The sequence below is a fragment of the Hyperoodon ampullatus genome, assembly GCF_949752795.1.
Source record: "Hyperoodon ampullatus genome assembly, chromosome: 15".
Taxonomy (NCBI): domain Eukaryota; kingdom Metazoa; phylum Chordata; class Mammalia; order Artiodactyla; family Ziphiidae; genus Hyperoodon; species Hyperoodon ampullatus.
The window spans coordinates 43625113-43650022 of NC_136928.1; the positions used below are offsets into that span (position 1 = coordinate 43625113).

At 48.0% G+C, this 24910-nt stretch overlaps 1 protein-coding gene across 3 annotated transcripts in view; it reads right to left on the reverse strand.

Annotated features, from left to right (window-relative positions):
* SPTBN1 (spectrin beta, non-erythrocytic 1) overlaps positions 1-24910 on the reverse strand; it is a gene marked incomplete at both ends in the record, with an annotated part of 139794 nt that overhangs the window by 36384 nt on the left and 78500 nt on the right. For all 3 annotated transcript variants that reach the window (XM_079721075.1, XM_079721074.1, XM_079721076.1), the window contains 13 exons: positions 137-893; positions 1722-1859; positions 1950-2820; positions 3516-3669; positions 5512-5814; positions 6481-6639; positions 7970-8087; positions 9122-9309; positions 10107-10219; positions 13952-14067; positions 14444-14524; positions 15759-15850; positions 19646-19819. In XM_079721075.1, the coding sequence (XP_079577201.1) occupies positions 137-893; positions 1722-1859; positions 1950-2820; positions 3516-3669; positions 5512-5814; positions 6481-6639; positions 7970-8087; positions 9122-9309; positions 10107-10219; positions 13952-14067; positions 14444-14524; positions 15759-15850; positions 19646-19819 (3264 nt within the window). The remainder of the gene's footprint in view (positions 1-136; positions 894-1721; positions 1860-1949; positions 2821-3515; positions 3670-5511; positions 5815-6480; positions 6640-7969; positions 8088-9121; positions 9310-10106; positions 10220-13951; positions 14068-14443; positions 14525-15758; positions 15851-19645; positions 19820-24910) is intronic.

A 24910-nucleotide genomic window follows, 5' to 3' on the forward strand; every position in this document is an offset into this window, starting at 1 on the left:
AAAAACAAATGTCTTTCCATTATTCTTCTCACATCCCACAGGTGAGGTTTAAACCAGCAGCCCTGGCAGAAATGCTTCCAAAGGCAGCCAGGGCCTGCTCCGACAGGAAGGAAGCCAAGGCAAGGAGGGACGTTACCTGGTTGTTAAGGAAGGCCTCGGCCTGCTTCGTGTCCCGCAGGAACTGCTGGTAGGCGTGGGACTGGGAGAGAAGGTTCTGCCTGTTCTCCCACATCTTGTGGAGCTCATTCCACCCAGTGTCCAGGGCCTGCAGCCGCTGCCGCAAGAACATGTACTGGGCATCGGTCTGGCCCTGGGTGACCATCTCGCCCATGTCCCTCATCTTCTGGTAGTCCTCCTCATAGTTGTCGATCTCGTTTTTGATGTTCTCATGCTGCGTGAGGAGCTTCTCGGCCTCGGTCAGGGTGTTGGGCATGTCCTCCGAGGCGATGGCCGTCTGGGTCCTGGAGAGCCAGGACTGGAAGTCGTCCAGGTCCCGCAGGAACTGCTGCAGCTTGCTGGCCTCTCCCAAGGAGGCCTCACGGTTCTTCAGCGTGGTCTTCATCTCCTCCCACACGTCGCTGATCTCGGCCAGCCGAGACAGGATGGCCTGGGCCTGGTCGGGGTGCTCGGATTCCAGCTTCTCGGCCTCCTTCTGCAGGTCGCTCAGCTTTGCCTCGATGGCCACCAGGTCCCGCTCCATGCCGGTCAGCTTGCGCTGCAGGGCCATGACTCCTGCCAGGTCGTTGCCCAGGTCCTGGGTGGATTCAATGACCTTGGTCTTTTCCCGAATCCAGGACTTGGTTTCATTGCACTCGAGGTGGTAGTTCTGGATGCTCAGGGCGGAGAGGAGAGCATCCTTCTTCCGGTCCACCAGCTCCCTGAACTGACTCCACCTGTGGGTGCAGGGGCGGAGGAGAGAGCAGAGTGGGAGAGAGGCCGGAAGCTCACGGCTGGACAAGGAAATTAACAGTGATGGTCGAAGCTGCGACTCCCCCTCCAACTTTGCTTTGACTACGTGCGTTTTGGAAAATCATCTCCCTCAGTATATGGACACCAAATATCACCATCGAAACAGCTCAGAGACACACTATAATCGGGAAAGAGCCTGACAAAAGGGGGGGACTTGTCAAAGGAGCTGCAAAGTCAGCAGTGACAACACACCTGTCCCCCAAAGAGTCATTTAATTTACGTCTGCAATTCACATTTTACTCATCTCCAAGCCGCACCTAATGAATGTTTCCCACACCCAAAGGCCCCAGAACCAAGACCAGCTTGCCACCACAACCTACTCAAATGTATTTATTCAACAGAAAGATAAGACCGGGACAAAGGTCCACCTTGATAATCAGGACTTTCATCCACCAATTACGTCTCAAACATGCTAAAACCCCGTTCCAGAAATCATTTTAAGACACGGGACAGGTGCCGCCTTGATGCCGTGATCCACCACGCTGGGCACAGGTCTCACACCCAGGCCCTCGCTTCCCACGTCGGGAGGGGCTGCCCCGAACGATGTCGCCGCCCCCCAACCCCTGCCGTCTTTCTCAGAGACACTTCTTGAAAAACCAGGGTGTGTCGAAAGGCAGATGCCGACATCATGACATCAGCGCCAGAATGTCAGTGACCCTGTGCAGGAAATTCCTGACCGAAGGCTCAGCAGGCGACCTCGCCATCCCGGCCTGGCACACAGGGAGCCGGCCCGCCACCTGTCTCACGCTTACCTCGTGTTGAGCTTGTCCTGCTGGGCCTTGATCTCCTTCTCGCTCGGGTGGCCGCTGTGCATCAGCTGCCGAGCAATCTGGTTCACCACCGCCACCCGGGAAGCCTGGTTGTTCATCTCTGGCTCTAGGCTCTCGAATCTGCAAAGGCAATTCAACAGGGAGGTCACCTGCTCGGTCACCTCGGCTGCGGGAGGCGGGCGGGCCAGTGTCCCCGCGGCACCCGCTCACCTGTGCTGGATGACCTCCAGGTCCTCCAGCTTCTCCGGGATCTGCATGTTGTCGAGCCACTGCTCCTTCTCGTCGATCCAGAGCTCGCAGGCGCCGGCCTCGCTGAACATCTTGTACAGGGCCAGGGTGTCCTGCAGCGCCTGCTTCCGCAGCCGCGTCAGCTCGGCCACCTCCTTGTAGCGCTCCTCGATGCCCGCCAGCCGGCCCTGCACGTCGGGAGACTCGGCATGCTCCTGGGGGAGGGCGCTGGCCTGCTCATGCAGCGAGTCGATGGTGGGCCTGTAGTTGGCGATCTCCTCTGCCACGTCTTTGTGCTTCTTGACCAGGGACTGGGTGGAGTACTCGTCGTGGCCCACGTCGTTGCTGGAGACGATCTTGAGGATGTCCAGCATCCAGGCGTCGATGTCGTCGGCGTCCGCCTGGAACTGATGCAGCAGCGAGGCCTCCTCCAGGCGCTTCTTGCGGATGGCCGAGAGCTGCTCCAGGTGGGCCCACTGCTCGCGAATGTAGGCGATCCGCTCCCGGATCTTCTCCGACCCGAAGTGCTCCTCGGCGATCATGTCTTCGCCCTCCTTGATGGCCTGCTCGAAGTGGCCGCTGCGGCCGCTCATCTCGTCCTCAAACGCCCGGTGCTTGCTGAGCAGCCGCACGACGCTGGTGAGGTCCTTGCCATAGTCGTCGGAGGACAGGATCTTCTCCTTCTCCCGGATCCAGCCTTCCTCCTCGGCCATCTCCCAGAAGAACTTCCAGAGGCGACGGGACTCTTCCAGGCGGGCCCGGCGCTCGGCCGCCAGCTGGCAAAGCTCTTGGTAACAGAACTCCATGTGGGCCACGCGGTCTCGGATCACCTGGGGGTCGCAGGGCTTGTAACCTGTTTAACGCCAAGGCGGGCACGTGGGTGTGACAGCGGCAGCACAGGCTCCTGCGCATTTGCAGGCAGTCGGCTACACCCCCGTTCTCCCTCCTAGATCACCAGTTTACGCTAAGTGCAGGGCCAAGTTATGGGGCAATGGAGCCCCTTCTAGGATCTTGACTGGATGAGGAGGGAGAGGCAAGGATAACTGCTATTTTTTTTTTTTTTTTTTTTTGCCCCAAGCATTATTTTTTTTTTGATTACTTAGGAAACAAAAATAGCAGGTAAAGTGTAAGAAAGAAGGCAGCTGCATTTAATTGTTTCTAAAACAGAACAAAACCAAATCCTTCCAAACATCCTTTAAACAAAGATATGCACAGCCAGGTGTGAAAGTCATGTCTGAGAGACACACCAGGCTATTGGTGTGCAGAGTGTGGTCTGGCAGATTTCAGTGGCCAACATCAAGCCACTAAAATCCAAGCAGCACTCGAGTATGGAAGGAAAAGACAGGTCCATTTCAGAATAGCAAGACAGAATTAAAATGTAATGGAAGGCCACCCTACTGCATCTCATTATACCCACGACACGGCCCACTGGGAACCCACAATAGCAAGGTAACTTTAAAGGTCCCACTGCCACACATAACCCATCTACGTCTCTGGAGATGGACTTCTGGTGACGAGGGGGTAACGTCTGGAACGGTCTGTCTTTACCTTCCCCGTCTGTTGCAAACTTCTGGGCAGAGGCATTGACACCTCTCACCCGCTCTGCCTGGATGCCAATGTCCGCTTCAACCAGGGCGTGCTTCTGTAGCAGGTCTTCCACGCCGAGCAAGTGTTTGCCATAGTCTTGAGATAATAATAGCACCTGCGTGCAAGAGGCAACAAAAAAGACATCCATGAATACAACCTTGACGTCAGCGTCTCATAATCTTTGGACGGGATGGGAGCCACCAACCAAGCTGCACCCTCCCTCCAGCCAGCCATCCTCCCCATATCTTTAGGGGAAGATGATGGCATGCAAACCAGAGCAAAACAAACCCAAAAGCCTGTAGCAGGAGAAACATTATAAACTAATGACCATCTACCTTGGAATAAGAAGTCAAACCTATACTAAAAAGTAAAGAACAGAAAAAAGAAAAAAAAAAAAGGAAGAGAGGAGAAACCAGTATGAAATATAAACTGAGCCTCCAAGAAGAAAGTGCCTGCAATAACAACCATTCAAGAAGATAAGATAAAGGTAACAGAGCTGTTTCATGTCAAAGTTTAAAGAAGTCTCCTAGAAGTTGCTGACCCCTTAACGGGATGCTCTCCTCACCTGCAAGCTCATTGGTACTTCTCTGCGATACTTACACAATCAACGGGAGAAACACCTAGTTGAAAAGCTTACAAACCACATCTCTAACCAAATAAGAAGAACAGGGTCAGGTGACTGTCATGCTTAGGACGTCCCGAGAAACATCTCTGGTTTAAGTTTGGACCCACTAATATTTTCTTTCATTTTTTCCATCAGCCCAATTTGGGGCTCTCATCACACATCCTCTCCAGATGGAATTTCTACTTCATTCTTACTTATGAGGAAGTCTCTGGCCCAATCGGAATTATAAAGTGCATGACGAATTCTAAAATGAAAAGCACATCTGTGCTAGACTTTATGAACATTTCTATGTTAAGAGGTCAAGACAGACCATACGTGAGAACATCATAAACCTGGGACAATAAGAGGGAAAACTCATGGTACGAAGTGACCTTGCTCCCCCTGCCAGGAACAGTTCAAGAGGTAAGCAAAAGACAAGGGCTTACATCCCAGGAAGGAAATCCCTCGCATGAGGTCAAGGTGGGGAACACAGCGTGTTGAGATAAAGGAGGCTTCATGGTACGGCCTGAAAGCTGCCCTGTTCTGCCCTAGCTATGTGGCTAAAGGCCTGCCAGCTGGAGAACTGCTTGACACGGATGAGCTTTCATCAGAGGCTTGCATCAGAGGACACGGACAGGCCCAGGACTACAGCACAACGGCAGGTCTCTTCCTGGGTTGGGGGAAAGCTGGGAATACCATGCCCAGAGCTGTCAGTAAAGGAAGGGGAGGCACAAATCGGCACTGGCAGCCCTCTCCAACCAGCGCACCGTCCTGTGATACATACACATATCTTGCACTTAATTCTCGCTATAACCGGATGAGGTAGATGAGGCAGATGGTAAGTAAGCTCTCCGCTTACAGGTGAAGGAACGAGGCTCAAGGAGATCGGGAAGCTCCGGCGCTCACCATCTGAACGCTGGCTGTCTGGTTCCCGGGATGCGCTCTGTCCACACTGCCTACTACTCTTCCGTACCACCTGCCTGGCCTCTCCCCAAAGCAGAGCCACTCACACATAGACCAACGAGACGGAAAGGTAGCCCCAACTCTAAAAAGTTAAAATCACAGAAGACCACAATTTGATTGACTGCCTATCGTGGGATATACCTAAATTAGACCTGAGTCACAGCAGCAGCCCTCCAGCTATGGAACTGAACTTTGTCACAACTTCTTCTCACTTCACGTCTCATTTAACTTGTGAGCTAACAACCTTCCCATGGGTGACATGGCCCTTCTCTGGCTATAAGTGGGTGATCAGACCAGGGGCATTGCTGTGTGTTGGGGGGTTAGTGGGCGGGTCCCAGACGACAGAGGCCTGACTGGATGGGCTCGGGCCTCCATGCAGGCACGTTTTACCTTCATTTCATCCATCCAGTCCATAATGTAGAGCATTTCCTGGAATATCTTCTGCAGCCCCAGGTTCATCTCGAGGCGCTGCCGCCGGGCCCTGAGCAGCTCCAGCAGGTACTCCCAGAGCCGGATGACGTTGTCCTTCCTCGCCGCGATGCGCTTGATGTCGTGGTAGTTCTCCGCTTCCAGCTCCCTGGCCACGGCCACCACGGCCTGCACGCGCTCCTCGTATGCGGCAATGTCCGTCTCAATGGCCTCGTGCTTTTTCGTGGCAGCCTCGACTGCGGGAAGGTCAAATCCAAAGTTGTCCTAAGACAAAAGGGAACAAAAAGAAAGAAGCACAAAATTCAAAAGCCATCCAATTTGGAACAAAGAAACAGAAAACGGAGGTGGAGTCCTGGGCACACCCCCTTAATCTTTGGGCGGGGCGGGGGGTCCCAAAGCCAAACACCGACTCCCAAGTCCCGACCCCCGCTGGTCTCCGCCTTCCTGGGGGCCCTTAGAACTGTGCTTGGGCTCAAATGCTGTCCCCAAAGCAAACCAGCAACTTCTCACTTTACAGAGGGGTGCAGCACATAGGTAGCACCTGACTTATGAGACTGAAGCAGGCGATGGCTTTGGTTAAGCCAAGTAGAAAAGAAGCCACTTACTTATTTCATGGCCAGTCTAGCTGCCTTGAAGGCCAAAGACTGGGAGAAAGAGAGAAATTTTTAAATATGAACGGTTCACACACACTCACTGGCTCTAAACAAACTTTGTTTGAGCTACTTCCAGATCTATAAAAAGTTAGATAAATAGAAGAGAAAATATATTAGAAATTATAAACATCCTCTTCATGGGAAGTGGGTGAGATGACTTGACAGCTGCTTCAGGATACTGGATGTTGACAAACAGCTGTCCTAGGGCCCCTGAATGTGGTCTAGGTTCTAGCGGACCCCAGGAGCAGTTTTCTTGAACACTGTTCTAGAGCAGGACCTGGGACACCAGACGCTGGTTCTCGCTCAGCCAGGTCTCCCTCATAGCTGCCTTGCGGTCAAATCTGCGGGCGAGCTGTTCCAGTTTCTCCTGTCTTATGAGCTCGTTCCGCAGGGCCAGTTCTCGCTCATGTTCCGCTTTTTCCAGTCTTTCCCAGGCCTACAGAAATGAAAGAGAAACAGTTTCCTGCTACGTTCAAGGAACAATCCTAGGCTGCAGTTAACAGCCAGAGCTTCTCAAAAAGACCTGAGAACTTAAAAGGGAAATCCCATTCCCAACCTCACTGACTCTTAAGCCTTGGGAAAAAAATCATTTTCTCTCAGTTGAGCCCCATGGGAACACTCTCCCCTATCTAAATCTAAAGATCCTATGTCATATCTGGGAAACAAAACAGTGTAGATATGGAGCAATGTAACTAAGTTACAAAGCCCTTAACTTTAATTGAGAGGAAGCAAAGTATCTTCAACAGCTCTGATGTAAAAAAGATAAATGACATCTCTAAGAAATCATATTATGAATCTCTCATTCACCCCACTCTAAAGTCACTTATTTTTTTTATTGTTTTTTTTTTTGCGGTACACGGGCCTCTCACTGTTGTGGCTTCTCCCGTTGCGGAGCACAGGCTCTGGACGCGCAGGCTCAGCGGCCATGGCTCACGGGCCTAGCCGCTCCGCCGCATGTGGGATCTTCCCAGACTGGGGCATGAACCTGTGTCCACTGCATCGGCAGGCGGACTCTCAACCACTGCGCCACCAGGGAAGCCCTGAAGTCACTTATTTTAATTCACATATCGGAGTATTTTTTTCCAAAATACTCACCAATTAAATTCATTCCTATGAAATATATCTTACTTCAATTAAAAAAAAATTCCACTTAGAAGAATCTAAATGTGTACAGCTGACCACAGTTCTAGATTTTTCAGATTTCTGCTTGGAAATAATGCCCACCATGAAATTCTATAATTGCAGATGTAACAGGCATGGAAACAAAATTTTTGACAGCTTCTTGACAGAAGGAGTCAAAATCCTAAGCCCTAACCTCTAGGGATTCCAGATACATGAAATAAGGTTTTGAATTCTCCCTTCTGCAATTTAAAGATGTTTGAGCCAATTGCCTGAGACAAAAGACAGGTAAACTGATTATGTATCTGAGTGATAAGGTAAACAGGCTGAACCTGGTTTGATAAAATCTAACACACACACACACACACACACACACACACGCACACACACACACGCATGCACGCACGCACGCGCACACACACACACACCCCACCAGCCACCTGCCCCCAAACCACCACAAGCACTCCCTTGACCCTCAACACTATGTGAGCAACGACTGCCGCTTATCAACTCGGCAGGCCAGGAAGGAAGCCTTTCAAGATCTCTTAGCAATCAAGACCCACTGATAGAACCTGAAGACCTACAGGAGGCTGGCGCCCACACAGGAAGGCAGGGACCATGAAGGAGGCCAGATGGATCAGTTTTACCTTGTTAATGTCAGAGATGAGCTTCCCCTCCCGGGGCATGTAGACCTTCTGGTTATTGGCCCTCATCTTGCTCTGAATAGTGAAAAGCAGGACTTCCAAGTTCCCCTTCTCAGTAAATCTAGGCAGAGAAAACCAGCCATAAACATTATACTATATTTTGTTCCTTCAAAAGGAAAAATGCATCTGCTTCTAGAGAGAGAAAAAAAAAAAACAACCACGCTTCGTGCAGCCTCACAATTTTAAAAGGCACTTATCTCCGGTCTGACTTTTATGTGAAATGCGTGCATGTCAGAGAAACAGCAGTGGGTTAGTTTTTGGGTACTGAAGACCTCAGTATGTGCCAAACTGTGGGGTTTTTCTTGTGGTTCGTTGTTGCTGAGGTTTACAGTCAGGGGCACAGAATGCCACTCTTTTGTTAATCAACTCAATCAAGATTTAGACCCCAAGCCCTGGACGATGAACTTGCTTCATTCGGAGAGCACAGCTGAATGCATTCAACAATGATCAGTTCAAACGACCACCTAGGGTCACTGTCAATGGGTTGTGGAGACCTCAGTCAGGAATTCACAACTGAGTGGAGTTTTCAGAAAAAGGAGGGATGACTCTTGTCATAATAAACAAGAGATAAGGGCCACAACCTTTACTGGACAACTACGTATCTTTAAAATATGTGAAAAATCAGACTTCTGGGGGCAGCAAAACCTGATCTGAACTGATATGAAACTATTGTTTTTTTAATTCACACAGTGTGAATAATTACGTGTTTTGCTACAGATATGTGAGGAGGCTTGATACGAGTTAACTGCCTCAGAGCCACGTGGCATGTACCCTGTTACTTCTCTAAAACCAAGAAATGATGGAATTCTGAAACACATTAGGCACAAGAGCTTTGGATAAGGAACTGGGGACCTGCACCATTTCTTGGGATTCTCACGTATCCCACGTTACCAGTGGCACGTTTCTGCTAGAAAGGGCTCACAGAGGGTATAATTTGGAATACATCTGGGCAACACAGGCTCAGATTAAAAGGAATAGGACAGGCCGCTGGCGAGAGGCATTCATTGAGACCATGCAAGTCAGAAAACAGGGGTCTGCGGCTGCAATCACCTCTCTCCCCATAAGAAGGGCAAGGCATTACACTCTGCATCTTACTTGGGCGGCTTCTCCACAGTGCGGTAGGTGTTGAAGGCCTGAAGCTGTTGTTGAACCCCAACCAGTGAGTTGGCAAATTTGCGATTGTTCAAAATAATGATGGTTTGTTCAATCCACTCCAGAAGGTCAGAGGCAAGGGATTCATACTTTTCAATCATTTTTTCTGTTTCAATAGCATTGTCGAGCACCTGTAAACAAGAGTCAGAAAAATGGAAAAACAACATCGTATCCCTACGTAAGGGAGACATGACTGCAGCCCTATGGGAGCCCGCACACACTTCAGCGCTGGCTCTGAAAACGGTTCTATGAGACTTTGTCACAAGTTTTTAAAACTCCAAGAACCATGTGCTAATAAGCACTCAGACGTGGCTATCATTTGTGAGCAATGACAGCTTAACTCAACTGTAATTGGTTCTGTAACCTCCCAACCCCCAGGCAAAGGGTTTCAGATCCTGTATGACTCCTGATGCCTCAGCTCCGAAATTCCTAGAGGAACAAAAAGGGCTCTATTTTGCTTGGTCCTGTCCCATGAACGCCCATGAATTTTCCATTCCATTGCACTGAGAAGACAATGTTGTCTGATCTGCGGTGTTCTGAAATATATGGCAAGGGAACATCAGCCAAACAAAATAATTAAAAAAGCGTAATACTGATGAGGCCTTTCCAAGCGTGGTAAGTAGGATTTTCACATCCATGACATCAGGCACCTCAATCAGATTTTCAATACCTAATTTTCTGGCAAGGTTGAGGGGAGGGGTGTTTCCGGGTCTGAGATCCCCCTGAAATCCCTTCCTGAGTATTTTAGCCATCCACCACTCCTGCCTCCTGTTACTCTTTGGGATCGAGAGGCTGCTGCCCACTTCCCTGCCGTGTGGAGAACCTGCCACGAACTCCCAGTAGCTAAACGTCTGAGTGCATGGTGGCGGCACATTAAGATGTGAACCTTAATTACGTCTCACAACTTACAGAAGTGGTGTGAGCTTACCTTTCCAATTCGTTTTCCTTCAACAGCCAAGGCCTTCATCTTTGAGAAGTAGTGGTAATAAGTCACCACATAAGTGATAATGGACTTCTCATCAGGGTGGTCCACACTGATATCTGCAACCCAGAGAAGATTCTGTTCAGTACCCTGCTCACGGCACCGCCAACCAGGCAGCAGGAACAACCCGGAACAGCTGCTCAGCACTGCACAGGCCCATATCTTCATTTTTTGGGCTTAAGAGTTCTGCCATCAATGTGTTAATATAAAGCTAACTAACAGGGATGAAATCACCTCCCTGGCTCTTTTAGTTTATGAACATTCATAAGTGCCTTCCACTGCTATAAGAACATAAAAGTCTTTTTTTTTAAACATCTTTATTGAAGTATAATTGCTTTACAATGGTGTGTTAGTTGCTGCTGTATAATAAAGTGAATCAGCTATACGTATATATATATCCCCATATCTCTTCCCTCTTGCGTCTCCCTCACACCCTCCCTATCCCACCCCTCTAGGTGGACACAAAGCACCGAGCTAATCTCCCTGTGCTATGTGGCTGCTTCCCACTAGCTGTCTATTTTACATTTGGTAGTGTATATATGTCCATGCCACTCTCTCACTTCATCCCAGCTTACCCTTCCCCCTCCCCGTGTCCTCAAGTCCATTCTCTACGTCTGTGTCTTTATTCCTGTCCTGCTCCTAGGTTCATCAGAACCACTTTTTTTTTTTTTCTTTTTTAGATTCCATATATATGTGTTAGCATACGATATCTGTTTTTCTCTTTTGGACTTACTTCACTCTGTATGACAGAAGGACATAAAAGTCTTAATAGACAGGATCCTTTCTCTAGAGGATCCCAGGCCACTGAGATGACAAAATATATACAAAACTACTAAACAGAAATGAAGAACATAGCAAGAATTGAGTCAGAGATCTCAGTGATGTGGCTACCACCCAGACACACCACATTCACCTCCCTGCCTCCCCGACCCCTAAGCTGGTCTGTGTTTCTCTGTGGTCCTTATTTCTGCCAGTGGCACCAGAATCTTTCCCGGCCACTAAGTCCATGGACATCTTTATCTCCTTGTTACCCATATATCCAGTTAGTCACCGGCTCTGAGACCTGATGATTCTATTTATGGAATCCTTATTGTCACACTCGGGTCCAGCTCTCACGGTCACATAACCAGACCTGAAGCAGTGGCTTCCTCACTGGGTCTCCCTGCTACTCGATTCACTTTACACACCTTGCCTAGCTGATCTTCCAGAAGCACAGCTGTGAAGCACAGCTTCCTCCCAAGCCCAAATTACTCAGAAGTGCCCTGCAGTCTGAAAAATAAAGTATAAACCCCAAAGGCCTCTACAATTTGCCCTAACTTTCTTTCCCTCCCTCCCTTCCTTCCATCTATCCATCGAGTATTTATCAAGCTTCCTCTAAGTGCCAAGTGCCATTCTAGACATTTCTCATTCTATAGCCTACTGGTTCTTCTAAGGCACTATAGATCTAAACCAAACTGGAGTATTTACCACCCCTCAATTCCCAATATTCCTTCCAGTTACAGCCTCCCTTTGTCTGAAAGGGCCTTCCCCAGCACATCACCTTCTTCCTACACTTCAGGTCCAGCTCAGAAGCCACCACTCCAACACAGCCATTTACAATCCCTACAGCTGGAATGACTGTCTCCTCTGTTCCCTAAAGGGCTTTGTTTATCGTTTGCTTTCTGCCAGGTCCTATGATTACTTATGCACATTTCATTAGTCTTACAAGACTGAGTTTCCAAGGCAGGAACCCAGTCTTGGGAAGCCCTGTGTCACCGTGCCTCCCCACCTCCTAACGTGCTGTCTATATACAGGGTGGGTGGTCAATAAATATTTATCGAGGGAGGGAGCAAATGAATGAAGGTGGTCCATCTTTGGGGTATAGCAATGTTGGGAAGTACTCAACTCAGGATAGACGGAGGAGAGAACACACAGATGGCTCTTTGTTGACGCATGGGGCTCTTTTTTCAATGTGCCTCCGCACACGCGCCTTCACTTCTATCCTCCTGGCAGCCCTGTGTGAGGCAGGTTGTTTCTCTTGTTTTAAAGACTTGACTACCAGGGTACAGGGCGGGAAAGCTCCCTGCCCAGAGTCACTGAGGCAGCTGATGGCAGTGGGGGGCCACAGCTACTGTTCCCACCCCAGGGCCCCTGTGGCCAACTCCTGTGTCTGTTTGGCCCCATCAAAGTGGGCCCCGTGGATACAGAATTGTAGGAAGGCCAGGAAAAAATGCCATCCCTGTATGCAATTTAATAAACATAAAATGTCGACATAACTGGGAAGGAGTGAGCAAGCAAAACCTTTTTTAACTTGTTTACAATTTTATTTTAACTGAAACTCTCTGGGGCACCAGACAACTAATAGCAGCTAAGGACAACTAACAATCAAGATCAAACCCACAGAATAAGTGACATCGACTGCTTTTTTTAGCTCCTTGTCTTCGAATGATCTGGGGAACCTCAATCCCCTTTTTGTAGTGGGTGGTGATTAGAAAGATTAACTAATGAGCAGCTTATTAAATTTCTTTTTGTCATAGTGATTAAAAAAAAAAAGAAGATTCTTTATCTAAGCACAAAGAGCTCGGGCTCAGGGAGGATGCCTTTCCAGAGTAAGGCAGGGGTTAAGCACAAAGATTTATCACAGTCCAAGAAATTTTAGTTTTGTGTTTATATTGAGAAATCATTTAATGGGCTAGCACAAAGATAATTTTATCTCAGCTTCCTGTAGTGAAGCTATCAGTGCATCTGATGCACTGGAAAATAGCAAGACGCCTGCCTGGCAGCCTCCTGACCTCGGTCTGCCCTTGGGGAGTTCAACTTCCTGTTCTATATTTATAAGAACTTTAAACTTTCACTCACATACAGTTTTTTCTCTCTAATGTCTGCTAACAGCTGAGAGGGTCTAAAAAGCTCCAGACCTACAAACAGATCCTCTTACGTTTTCAATGCATCTCGACATCAGAAAACGCTCCTGTGACAGCTCCTGCTAAGACGAAGCCTACGGTTAGGATTTTGGTAAGCAAGGGATTTACAACCTATGGGACTGTCCCACACAGGTCTGCTCCATGTCACCTGCAGTCAGTCTTCAGGGTCCTGCTGCAGGGATCCGCAGAGCAGAGAGGTTGGATCCGTGCAGAGACTGGGCCGCCAAGCAGCCAGCCACCAGGAGGGACTGCGCCTGTTACTCCTGCCACCCACACGTTCCGGGTGCACCTTCCTCACTGAAGCTCTTCGTGCTCAGGAGCAAACACCGCACAGTCTCCTAAGGAGGCCTCTGCCTCCATCTCTACCCAGGCCAGACCACGCTCTTGGCACCGTGGGATGAACGTCAGTCAACAAGCATGTACGGAGAGACTAAGGCAGGTTCTCTTCCTTGAGCACAGAGGCTAAGAAGCTTCAATGACTCCCCACTGCCTGCTGAATAACCTCTAAAGACTGTAACCTGTTGGGCCCCCACCCACCTTTCCAGTTGTATCTTTCCCAACATCACGCTAACACCACTCCCAATAAACTGTTAGTCCCCAATCACACCTTCCTCTTTCCTGGTTCCTTTGCTCACACAAATCCCTCTACCTGCCACGCCCTCTCCTCTGGCACATGTTTAAATCATACTCATCTTTCAAGGCCTTTTCAGACGTAATCCTCTACACAAATCCTCAAGTAACTCCCACACCAAAATTAAACTCCTCTTCCTTAGATAATTCCCAAAGCACACTGTACAAATTAAACAAACTGACACAAAACAGATTTTATATTTACCCCTCAGTGCTAGAGATGCCGAAGGTCCCACCTTTTACCCCTGGAGTCCTTACCTTCGGGGTCCAACAGTTTAGTGAGGCCGAGGTGCTGCTCTGCAAGGTTAAATGCATTCTGCAGATTGTAGTGTGCATTGGATTTCTTTAGCTTGTCAAAATCTATCAGGTCAGGCCTGTGTAGAACAACAGTGGAACACAACAGAAACCATGGCTTGAAAACATACCGTGTGACCAGTGGGACTCGATTACTACTCCAAAAGTGTCCACTTAGCAGAGTAAAAGCCTACAATATTAGTTAATCATCAAACAGTGAAACCCGATTTTTGAATAAACAACCTCAAAGTTTATGAAGAGAATGGGTGAACTTGTTTCTCTGGTTTGGGAGAATTTACACATTCTCCCTCACCTTCCTCACGGGGAAGGCAGGAATTTCCACCGTGATGCAACAGCGAGGGCAACGGACATGAGGACTGAAAGTCACCCAGATCTGCTACACAAGGATGTCAACATTCCACCCCCAAATTGTTAGCATCACCTCTAAGGACTCACCGGTGTTTGTGTATCAGTGCATTGAAGGCCATGCCGTCCCTCCAGCTAGTGGTGAAATTGTGAATGTTGACGTTGGGGTACCTAACAAACACGAGGCACAAGACAAGAGCGACACAATTATCAAACAAAGGTCTGTGCTTTTGCTAAACACAGTGCTTAAAAAAAAAAAGTCTGTAGGCACTGCGGAAATGTCGGGCAGTGAATATCCATAAGGACAATCAAATCAAAGCTAAGATCCGCCTCAACTTCTCCTTGTTGGAAAATAAGAATAAAACACACACCCACATGGCTTTTCTTTCTTGGTAATTCGATCCGTGATCTGCGTCCTCAACTGAAAACACCAGGCTTACTGAGAAAAAAGGGACCACAACTAGATGCCTCTGAGGCCTCCTTGCTTCAGTGGCTTTCCACGCCCCCAGCACAGCTACCAGAACCCTGCAGACACCAAGACCCGAGTTCACACGGCACTCCGGGAGAGGAAGTAGCTGGGATTACCTGTTCAAACACTCAGCCCTCCTTCTTCCTTATCCCACTGAACTGGATGAAGTTTTGTAAATCTAGTACCTCCCTGAAACACTTCCCTATGTTTGAAACTTACCTGCAGTCAATCAGCTACTCTACACCACATTGATTATTAATAACTTTCTACCTGTGGTTGATTAAAAGTTCATTCTTAACTTGATCCCCTTACTAAGGCTTACACTCTTTGTGGTTTCCATAGTTACCACTGACTGATCATGTCCATTACAGTTACATCTGTCCTTCAAGTAGTCCTTACTTGGAGCAAAATTAACCTGGTACAAAACCAATTCTCAATTAGTACCTAGGAGCTCCGACAGTTTCAGTGAGCAATAAGCAAGATGCAATTCTTTAAAAAATATCTTGACTGAAATTTCAATGAAAGAATAAAAGAAAGGGAAACTGAGATAATGTACAAAGACCACCCACCCTTAAGTTTACTGCACAGAGCTTCCCAAAGCAACAGAAATTAAAGAGAGGAGAAAACCCACAACTTTTTACAAATATCATGGATGATATTCTTAAACATGGTTTCAGGGTTTTAAAATTCAAGATTAACTTCTCTCTGGAACTTCCTTAATAAACAGAGGGAAACTGATTGTGCAAATGACAGGTTCAGGATATAAATCAACTCCTGTTCTGAGAGCCGAAATGTCAGTGCATCAACTGCTTGCGAGTCAACAAGACATCTCAATGAAGTGGTGGAAAAGATACTCGTCAACACCTTGTAAGTGATGACTCTGGTAGAATTTAGTCCTGGGAGAAGCAGCCCCTAACCCCCTGAGTTTGTGCTCACCCAGCTGTCTTCATCTGGCACCACAACAGCAATGCATCCTTGGCAGATTTCTTCTCTTTGTTGTCTTCAGTTTCCACGCTGATATCCTGGATCTAAGATTTACAAAGAAATATCAGACCAATAGATGCATTAGCTTCCTAATGAAAGCCACAGAAGAGGTCGGCATATACATAGACTAAACTTTAGATCAACACCTAGCCCTGCAGACTGCCTACTCCAAGGGTCAATGAGAACTGCTTTCTGAAGCCAGGGTTCACTTCTTAGGAACACCAACCAGAACTAGGTTCTCTATTTTTCACAAAGATAAGACTGAAGTGAAGACCAGTTACCTGCCTGACTTCCAAGAACCGATTAGGGGTCATTTCTACCCCCAACATAGCCCAGCCTCTCCAACTACAAGCTAGAACCGTGGTTCATACGGTACGCCTTGAACCTCAGCAGACTCTAGAAAAATACTGTTTGTTTTCTCACAACCAAAGATTTTTTTACACCAGGGTGAGTGAGTTCTTCATTGATGAGGACAGTGCGTGCACCATTTCCTGAAAACTGACTCAAACTCTCAGAGAAAGAGTGCCCTTAAATGCTGTGCTTCCATGGTCTGAATGTTTGTCTCCCACACCCTCACCAATTCTTATGTTGAAATCCTAAGCCCCACAGGTGATGGTGTTAAGAGGCAGGGCCTTTGGGAGATGCTTAAGTTACGAGGGTAGAGCCCTCATAAATGGGATTTGTGCCTTATAAAAAAGGCTCCAGAGAGATCCCTAGCGCCTTCCACCATGTGAGGACACAATGAGAAGTATGCAACCCGGAAGAGGGCCCTCACCTGACCATGCTAGCACCCTGATCTCAGACTTACAGCCTCCAGAACCGTAAGCAATAGATCTCTACTGTTTGGAAGCCACCCAATCTGTGGTACTTTGTTTTAGCAGCCTGAACGGACTAAGACAGCCTGTATTCATCAGCTACTCATAGGCCGCTGATTCTCAACAGGACATAGAGCCTGGGCTACTGGCACCAAAGTCAGACTCTCTGGGTCCGAATCCAGGCTCCCCCACCTATTGCGTGTCCTTGGGCGAGTTCCTCGGCTTCCCCTCTGAGGGGTTGCTATCTCAGAGTGCTGCTGTACACTTGAACAAATGCAAAGTACGAAGGGCTGGGCTCTTAGTAAGGATCCATACATGTCAGCTCTTTGGATCACGGGCTGCCTACCAGTTACGTGATTTTAAACAAATGCTCTAAATACCCCTTTGCCTTTAGTTCCTTGATTATAATGATAAAGTGTGGGGTGGAGTCAGGGGAAAGGGTGTTGGCCTCTCTTTCAGCTCTAACCATTCAAAGCTTCCCTGTCCTGGCCCCTGTCAAAGGTCTTTCCATTTAATCTAGAACACGCCCCAGAATTCTTTTTAAGAGAAAGAGGTAGGAGGAGGATAAAATACATACACATAAGATTAAAAAGTTAGAAACTTTCAACTAGGAAAAACACCTAGAAATTGAAATAATTACACTTCTAAAAAAAATTCTCCATTTTTAACTGTTGTAAGTGAAGTCTGAGCTTGCATAAACTCCAAACTCCAAAGAGTGTGTAAGAATAACCTTCACTCAAGGAGTAAGACACAGACTCACCAGGAAAGGCAGGTGGAACTTTACACATTAACCCCCGTCAGCTTTCCTATGCCTCAGTGTGAAGGGAATCTGTTTCCAGACTTGTTCTTTCAGAAACAATATCTACCCTTCTGAAATGAAGACAGCTCCCTGTGTGGACTAGGCAAACTCGACAACTTTCATTCCAGTTTCTCACACCATCTTTTACTCTCTTTTAAGGGAAAGCAGCATAAAACCTGTCTGTCATCATCGGTATTTAATGCACACCTGCTACACACAGCAGGGCAGGCCACGTCTTGGGGACTCTGGACACACACACACACACACACACACACACACACCCGAAATGTAAGACAAGGTTGCACATTCAGGAGCTGGGGAGCGGTGGGGAGAGAGAGAGATCTTTGTAGATACATGGGACGCCTCACAGAGGACGCAGAATGTGAGCTGGGCCTTGGCTGGTGCAGAATCAATACATGTTTGTGGAGCGGGGGATGATTTGATAAAACTGCTGTGGGAGGTGGGGTCATGTCAGACACCAACCCTGCAGGCCATGCAGTGACATCAGCCTCAAAGGAAAGGGAGAAACTACGTATCAGCATTTACAGGTTCAAGCACAGAAAAAGGAAAGCTGGCAGGAAGCTAATTAGTCAATGATGCAACCCAATTCATGCCTAGAATCCTGGAAAGGGCTGTGTGTGCCAGCTCCCGTCATGGGCACAAGACCCGCTCAAGAGAGGCCACTGTCAGTACGCCCTTCCACGCTCTGATTACTACAGGCCAAAGGCAAGAGAAACAGGACTTTTTACTCTACAGACCTGAGGCAATGCTCCAGGAGAGTCCTGTTGGCCTAAGGCCAAGAGCAATAGTTAGTGAATGCAATGGTATTCACTCTGTTTTCAAATCATTCAGGAACTAAATGACAGAAACCTGCAGAAGAGTTCTGTTTGCAAAATAAAGTCACTGATTGTTGCAATTAAATCTCCACTAACGATGTCACCTTCACAGTGGTTCCCAGCCTCAGACCTATTTAATTAGAAGCGCTGGGGCTGGGACCAGGGAACCTGAATGAGTAAACGGCTTTCCCAAGGCAGGTCCAGGCTTAGGAACCCCCCATGCAGGGAGTGTCTCTGTACAGCTCTGGTTTGGTCCCCTACCCCCTCCCTCCTCCCACATACCCAACCAGGCCACTAAACTAGAGCTGCCCCATCCTGAGGGAAGCAGAAGGAAAACGATTGGTTAGAGGTTGATTTCAGCGTTTTAGTAAGAATACAAAGAGAGCTATAATTTGATTTCTGACATGGCCTTTGTTGGTGAGATTTTTATTTACCTAGGGAAAAAAAATCAATCAAACTTCATCAAAGGGGCTTAACAGGAAGGGAAGATACAGAGAACACAGCCACGGTGGAGACATGACTGTTCCGACTTTTGTTTGCAGAGTAACCTGATGCTATGGTAAGAAGTGTTCCCTGAATTTCAGATTTTAACTGAAAAGCAGGAGCATGAAGCAACAGCCTGGAGAAAGAACCAGTAATCAGGCGGGAGGTGCTTCACAGACAAGGAAGGCTGAGCTCTCTTCCAAGGGGTCAGAATCATGCACAGCAGCCCTGACTGGCTGTGTGATCCCTGGCAAGGCTCCTCCCTTCCCTCATAAAGTGAAGGAACTGGACAAAATGACCTTGAGAGTACCTTCTGGCTTAGAGTATTTCTATACTTAGAACCTTTCGCTCGGGTATAACAAACCCATAAAATCGTCATCAATTCAAACAAGCATAAGGCTTTTTTTGCACATCCCCCCTGAAAACTGCTTCCTCACATCCAAAGGAGAAGGAGAAGGTGAAAACAGAGCCCACACATGTGTCATGATCCTAAGAAGCTTCGCCTAAAGATATTCTATGATGCATGCCACAATCTGGCAAAGTTCAAACAGTCCAGTGGTAGTAACCCAGCATCGCCCACATCCTTACACCCCTGCTCCTGAACGCAGAGCAGCAGACACCAGACGTTTACAGTAGGTGTCGGTGAAGTGGTGGGCTGAGACGCAGCCCAGAAACCCTCTTATTTGCCAGGAGAGTCAAGGTTTTCAGGGGCTGGCAGAACTGAGGGAGGATATGGTTAGCTGCCACATGCCTACAGGGCAGCCAATGTGACCCGCCGCTCTGCACACCTGACTCCGAGACGACATTTCAACCTGGTCTTCCTGGTCCCTCTGGAATGGGGAGGCCAGTTTCACAGGGATGCTCCTACCCAGGAGGGAGGCCGAATCGCCGGGCCAAGTCTGTTACCTGGAAGCGCAGGATGATGGTCCAGATAAGGCCGAGGGTCAGCCGGTGGTTCCCATCCACGATGTCGTGGGACCCCATGTTCTCAAGATGGACTCTCTGCTCCTTCAGGAACTGAAGGGCCTTGTCCACGTTCTCCAGACAGTGGATGCGCATTCGTCCCTTGGTGGGTTTAGGCTAAAACAGATGAGCAGAAGGTGGAAACAGATCATCCAAGAGGGCAGAAACCAGCTCAGAACTACAGCCCAGAAAGTACACACGTGCCCATTCATGCAGCGCTTTCCGACCCATACCAAAACGTTAAAAAAAGTGCTCATTGAGTCCAAGGACAGTTTATCTAACAGCCTTAGAAAAGTTTACTTAAGGGATGGTAACCGATCACTCTTCAGAGGTTTTTGTTTAATCATGGAAGCGACACAATTTACAAACGAGCACAGAAGCTGGAAGCTTAGAGAAAAAGGAACCCAATTTTCATAAAGAATTTCAGAGCTACTACTGCCATCCATATCATTTTTGCAGATGCACAGCGAAACACCTCTGAGGATTTTCTGGCTGCTTTAAACGTAAAAACAGGTTTGCCACCTGCTGGTTCGGGTTGTTTCCCAAGGTTGGCTCAAAATGAAAAAGGGGGGACACTCCACCAAATCAGCGGAATTTTCAAGTGCTGGTTTTGTGAGGATGATGGAGGGGGGTTGAGTAAAAGGGTGTGACTTACTGCAAAGAAAGGATAAAGTAAGAAAAATAAGAGAGTAGTCTAATTTGACTACCTCAAATGTCTATTCCTTTTAATCAGTTATATCAAATTCAAAAAAAGGTGTTTTCAAGGTGAGCATTTTAAATAAACAAAGCAATAGGTAAAGATACACACACACACACACACACACACACACACACACTCGAAATTTTCAACGGGTCTCTATCATCTCCTGTGTCAAGAACAAGCTCATGCCTCCATCGCCCGCCTCCATCCTTCCCACCCTCCTCTCTATCGCCCGTTACTCCCGCTTCTAGCTGAGGGTGCACCTCAGGCTGATCTCATTACTCCACAAAGCTGCCACCAGGTTGCCCACACCCCCCTGGCCAGAAGATGAACCTGGCCTGGCTGCCATCCTACCTCCTCAGCCAACTCATTGTACCCCACCCACCTTTCAAGGTCCAGGTCAAGGCACATCTTTCCTTCTAGGAGTCATTTCCAACCATTCCAGTTCTCACAGGTCTCCCCTTCCCCCCCAAACCTATACATCTGTGGTCTCTGTCTGGACCACAGAGTTCAGGAACTAATCACATATCTTACATTTTTGCTGTTATTTCGTATGAGTTGTTCTTATTACTTCCAACTTGACTACTGGCTCGAGAGCAGGGATAATGCTTTATATTCCTGCTATATTCTCGGTGGCCTCTGGTTTGGTTCAGAGCCCAAGGCCTACATGGAGTGACCTGAACGCCCACAGATGGACTGGGCAACGGTGTGTGCTATGAGCCGGCCTCACAGAGGAAAGGCAGCCAGGTGCGCAGCAACCTGGGCACACGCAGGTGTGGGCGACAGCTAGTCCTATGGTAAGGTCTTGCCTGTTTCCCACTTTACCCGCTGTAGCTGAGATCCTCAGTTAAGTGCTAGATGGAAAACATATAAAGAGAAGATAACTTGGCTAACAAGTGACCACTTTAAGTACTCAGTCTCAGATTATGTTATTTTTTTTCTTGACTTTCTCTTCTACAAGAAACGACTGGCAAGCATACAAGAATGTGCCTTGACCCCGAGGAAGTAAGATTATGGCCAGAGGCCTCACCACAAGTGGCAGAGTTTTTCAAATAACAGCAATGGAAAAAGCAATGTCTCTAAAAGTCAAGCTTTTCACGCTCCAGTTGGCCCTCCGTACCCGCGGCAAGTCCTGGAACCAATCCCTCTTCGGGCATCGAGGGAAGTCTGCATTATGAGTTTACTTACAACCTCCCACCACCCCCCGCAAAAAGGCATCGTCTCTCAGAAACGTCACAACTAATACATTTCAGGTATGTCAGAAATGCTAGGATTTGTTATTCATGTTAGGTCAAGTGATAACATTACATCAAAATCAAGCAATATGGCGAGGTAAGAAAAAGGCCAGATATTTAAAACAGAAAGCAGTGGACTCCATCTAAGATTCCGTGAGCGACTGTGTAGACACAGTCTGAGGCTGACACTGGAGCCCCCTTCTTCCAAGACGCGCCCAGCAGCCTCCTCCCATGGGTCCCCTCCTAACAGGGGAGATGGCCCTGATGGAGGGGTGTGCCCAGAGCCCTCGGGGGAGAAGTCCCCGGACTCGGCACCTGGTTCTCGCGGGCCAGCTTTCGGTTCTTCTCATTTTCTCTGGATCAGCAGTCATTTCTTGAGGTTGGCAAAGTGACCACCCACAGTGGTTCCTTGTTCTTCTCGTGTCCAGGTGGCTCCTGCTGAAACTCTGTTCAAAGTTGAGGGGTGGGGATTAACTGCCTCTAAGGAAGCACGTGAATTCTGGGGCAGGGGCTCCTGATATTTCTCATTACTCTACAGAGGCCTCTTCCTCTCATCTCTTTAATGCCTGTGCCCTGACCAGCGAGCCTGTGACCATACAGCGTGTGTCAGGCACCATACGCCCAGGACCGCAGAGCAACAGGGATGGAAGCGTTCTCCTAATGGCAGCAGGTACCTGCGAGGCCAGAAAAGGTTATGTCTTAACTGAGTGTGAGAGGAATAGTGTGGATGGAATTAGAATTGGTAAAGTTCATTCGAGTACCAGGACCCACAAAAGAGAGGCCACCCCAGTGGCTCGGCCCACGTCACAAACCTAAGTCAGACTGCCCTTGAGGGAAACAGCTGTCAAGGAGCCCCAACACACACCCATCACAGTCCTCCAGCTCACCTCACCCCAGAAAACAGGACCCGCTCGCCTCCTAAGGAAACCTCCAACCTCCTAGCCAGTCACGCCCTGTTCCCACGCTGCCCCTTTTCTAACCTCTGGAAACCTGCTCTCGCCCCAAATCCCTAGGGAAGCATGCTCCACCACTCGTGAGGCACTGCACTCCTCTGTCCACGGACTGTGTCCCCTTGAACAAAGGACATCAAACTCTTTACTAAATTGTTTAGTTCTGTCATCTGACAGAAGGGCCTGAGCACCAGGAGAACAAGGAATAGGCTGGGGGCTGCCAGGACCTTCCCAGGTTGCAGCAGGCATAACTCTGCAGTTGGTCCTTTTGGACTTTATCTTGAAACACTCAACTTCAAACGCACGTGAGACACTGCTCAAGCCTCTGTTCTCTCGTTACAAAATCCCAGCCGACGGAGGGTTCGTTTCCACGTGAGTAGGGGGTGCAAGGGCGTGGGAGGGGGAGGGCTGCGAGAGGGGTCCGAACGCTTTCCTGCAGGCTGGAAAAGCCCAACGCCACGTGGCAGGGACGCCGTGCTGATGCTGGCTGGCCATGCCAGGTGGGATCTGAGGATGGTTCACCCCAGACCTGGACACAACGTAAGTCCCCTCCAGCACCAGCCATCAGAAACACTAGTGCATGGGAACACAAAGGAAGGGGAACTAAAATAAAAACGGCAGAGAAACATCTCTGGGTAGATGATCAGACTTCTTCAAATGGTTAAAAAACAAACCTCACCAATTTCCAAAAGTCAGAGGAAATGGAAAACTCTCAGGAGACCCCCTGACCCCACTTGGGTTTTTTTTTGCAGTTCTCCCAAAAATCAAACCAAGATTCGGGGGGATGATACTCTCTGCTCTTCTCCCCCTGAAGTTTTTCTATTTTTAATTTTCCTACTGCTCCTGGCCTTTATATCTTTTAAAACATAAAACATGAACATACTTTTGTTGGGCAATTCAGTGTAGAAGATGATGTTAATGTTAAAATGCCCACATTTAAGTTACAATTTCCCCACTTTCTAGCAAATCAGTGCCTTACTTCTCAAATGTCTGTTTATCCATAACATGGGGATAATATGAATAATTATCTCAAAGGGCCGCTACATAAATGAAATGGTGCACTAATGATTATGGTGTTCTCAAACCCGCAAAGTGTGTCTACCAACAGGGGTGCCTCAAGGATTTTCCTCCCAACGATTCTACTTAAAAGAGGGGGCTCCCCCTCTCCATGCCACTTGGGCTTCAAACTGTTTAGAAATAACACACCTCTCTGTTAGACAACAGGAAATGTTCAGGGTCTAGACAGAGCTCTCCCACTGAGAGGCAGAGAGGTTGGTATACGTCAGCTGAAAGGCAAATTTAATACCAGAAGGGAATGTGCCCCCAAATAATGGTAATGATATTACTCTTCTAATCCTGACACCCCAAATTAAACTCTGGACAGAAATAAAAGGAAAAGGTGGTAGAGAAAACTTATGACTGGCTGGTGCCTGGAGGGAGGGGAGATAGGACGAGAGAGCGGAGAAGTTGTGAAAACACCCAAACCTCAACACTTAAGGACTCTAGATACAGTAAGACCTCTGACTCAGAGCTTACTAGGAAACAAGGCTGGGAAGCACGATTTACAGAGATATTTTAAATATTACTATTATGCTGTGCAGCTAGTGATTCAAACTAGGCTAAATGGTGTGCAGTGAACGTTGCTTCATTGCCTCACTATACATCTCTCTCTCTCTGTTTTTCAAACACTTTGCCACATTTCATCTCAACTGAAGCTCACTCATCTTCGGTGGCATATTAACCCCTTTTTAAGCCAAAAGAATAAACCAGACGTGGCGCGATTAGATGATGTACGGGTAGCACAATGAGGGGGAGTAAGAATCAAGACTAAAACTCAAGAATACCAACTCCTGAAACTCATGTTGTGTCTGCTTCAGAGAGGGCTTCTCAAGTGTTTTAAGGCACGGTACCTGGGCAAGTTTAGGGGGCAATCGTTACAGGGAATTTATTTTAGAAGGGTTAATGATTGCACAGAACCATGTACACTGAAACACACTGGGTCATATAAACGGCAAAACTCCCAAGATCTAAAAATTCTTAGCTGCCATTTCCTGTGCCACTATGTTAACCTCTCTGTTAGGTGGTTTACATTTAATCCTCACACTAACACTGCACAGCAATAATTATTATTATTCTTGTCATTTTGCAGATGAGAACATGCTGGTTTAGAGGGGTGAGGTGATGGCGCACGGCTGGCTGGTGTGCGGTGAGCCGGGATTCCAGAGCGCGCCCTCTTCATGCTACACCGGGAACCAAGGGCAGTACACACACATGTCTACGTGAAAGGAAATTACGAGGCTCAGTTCCCATCTGGCAGACAGTT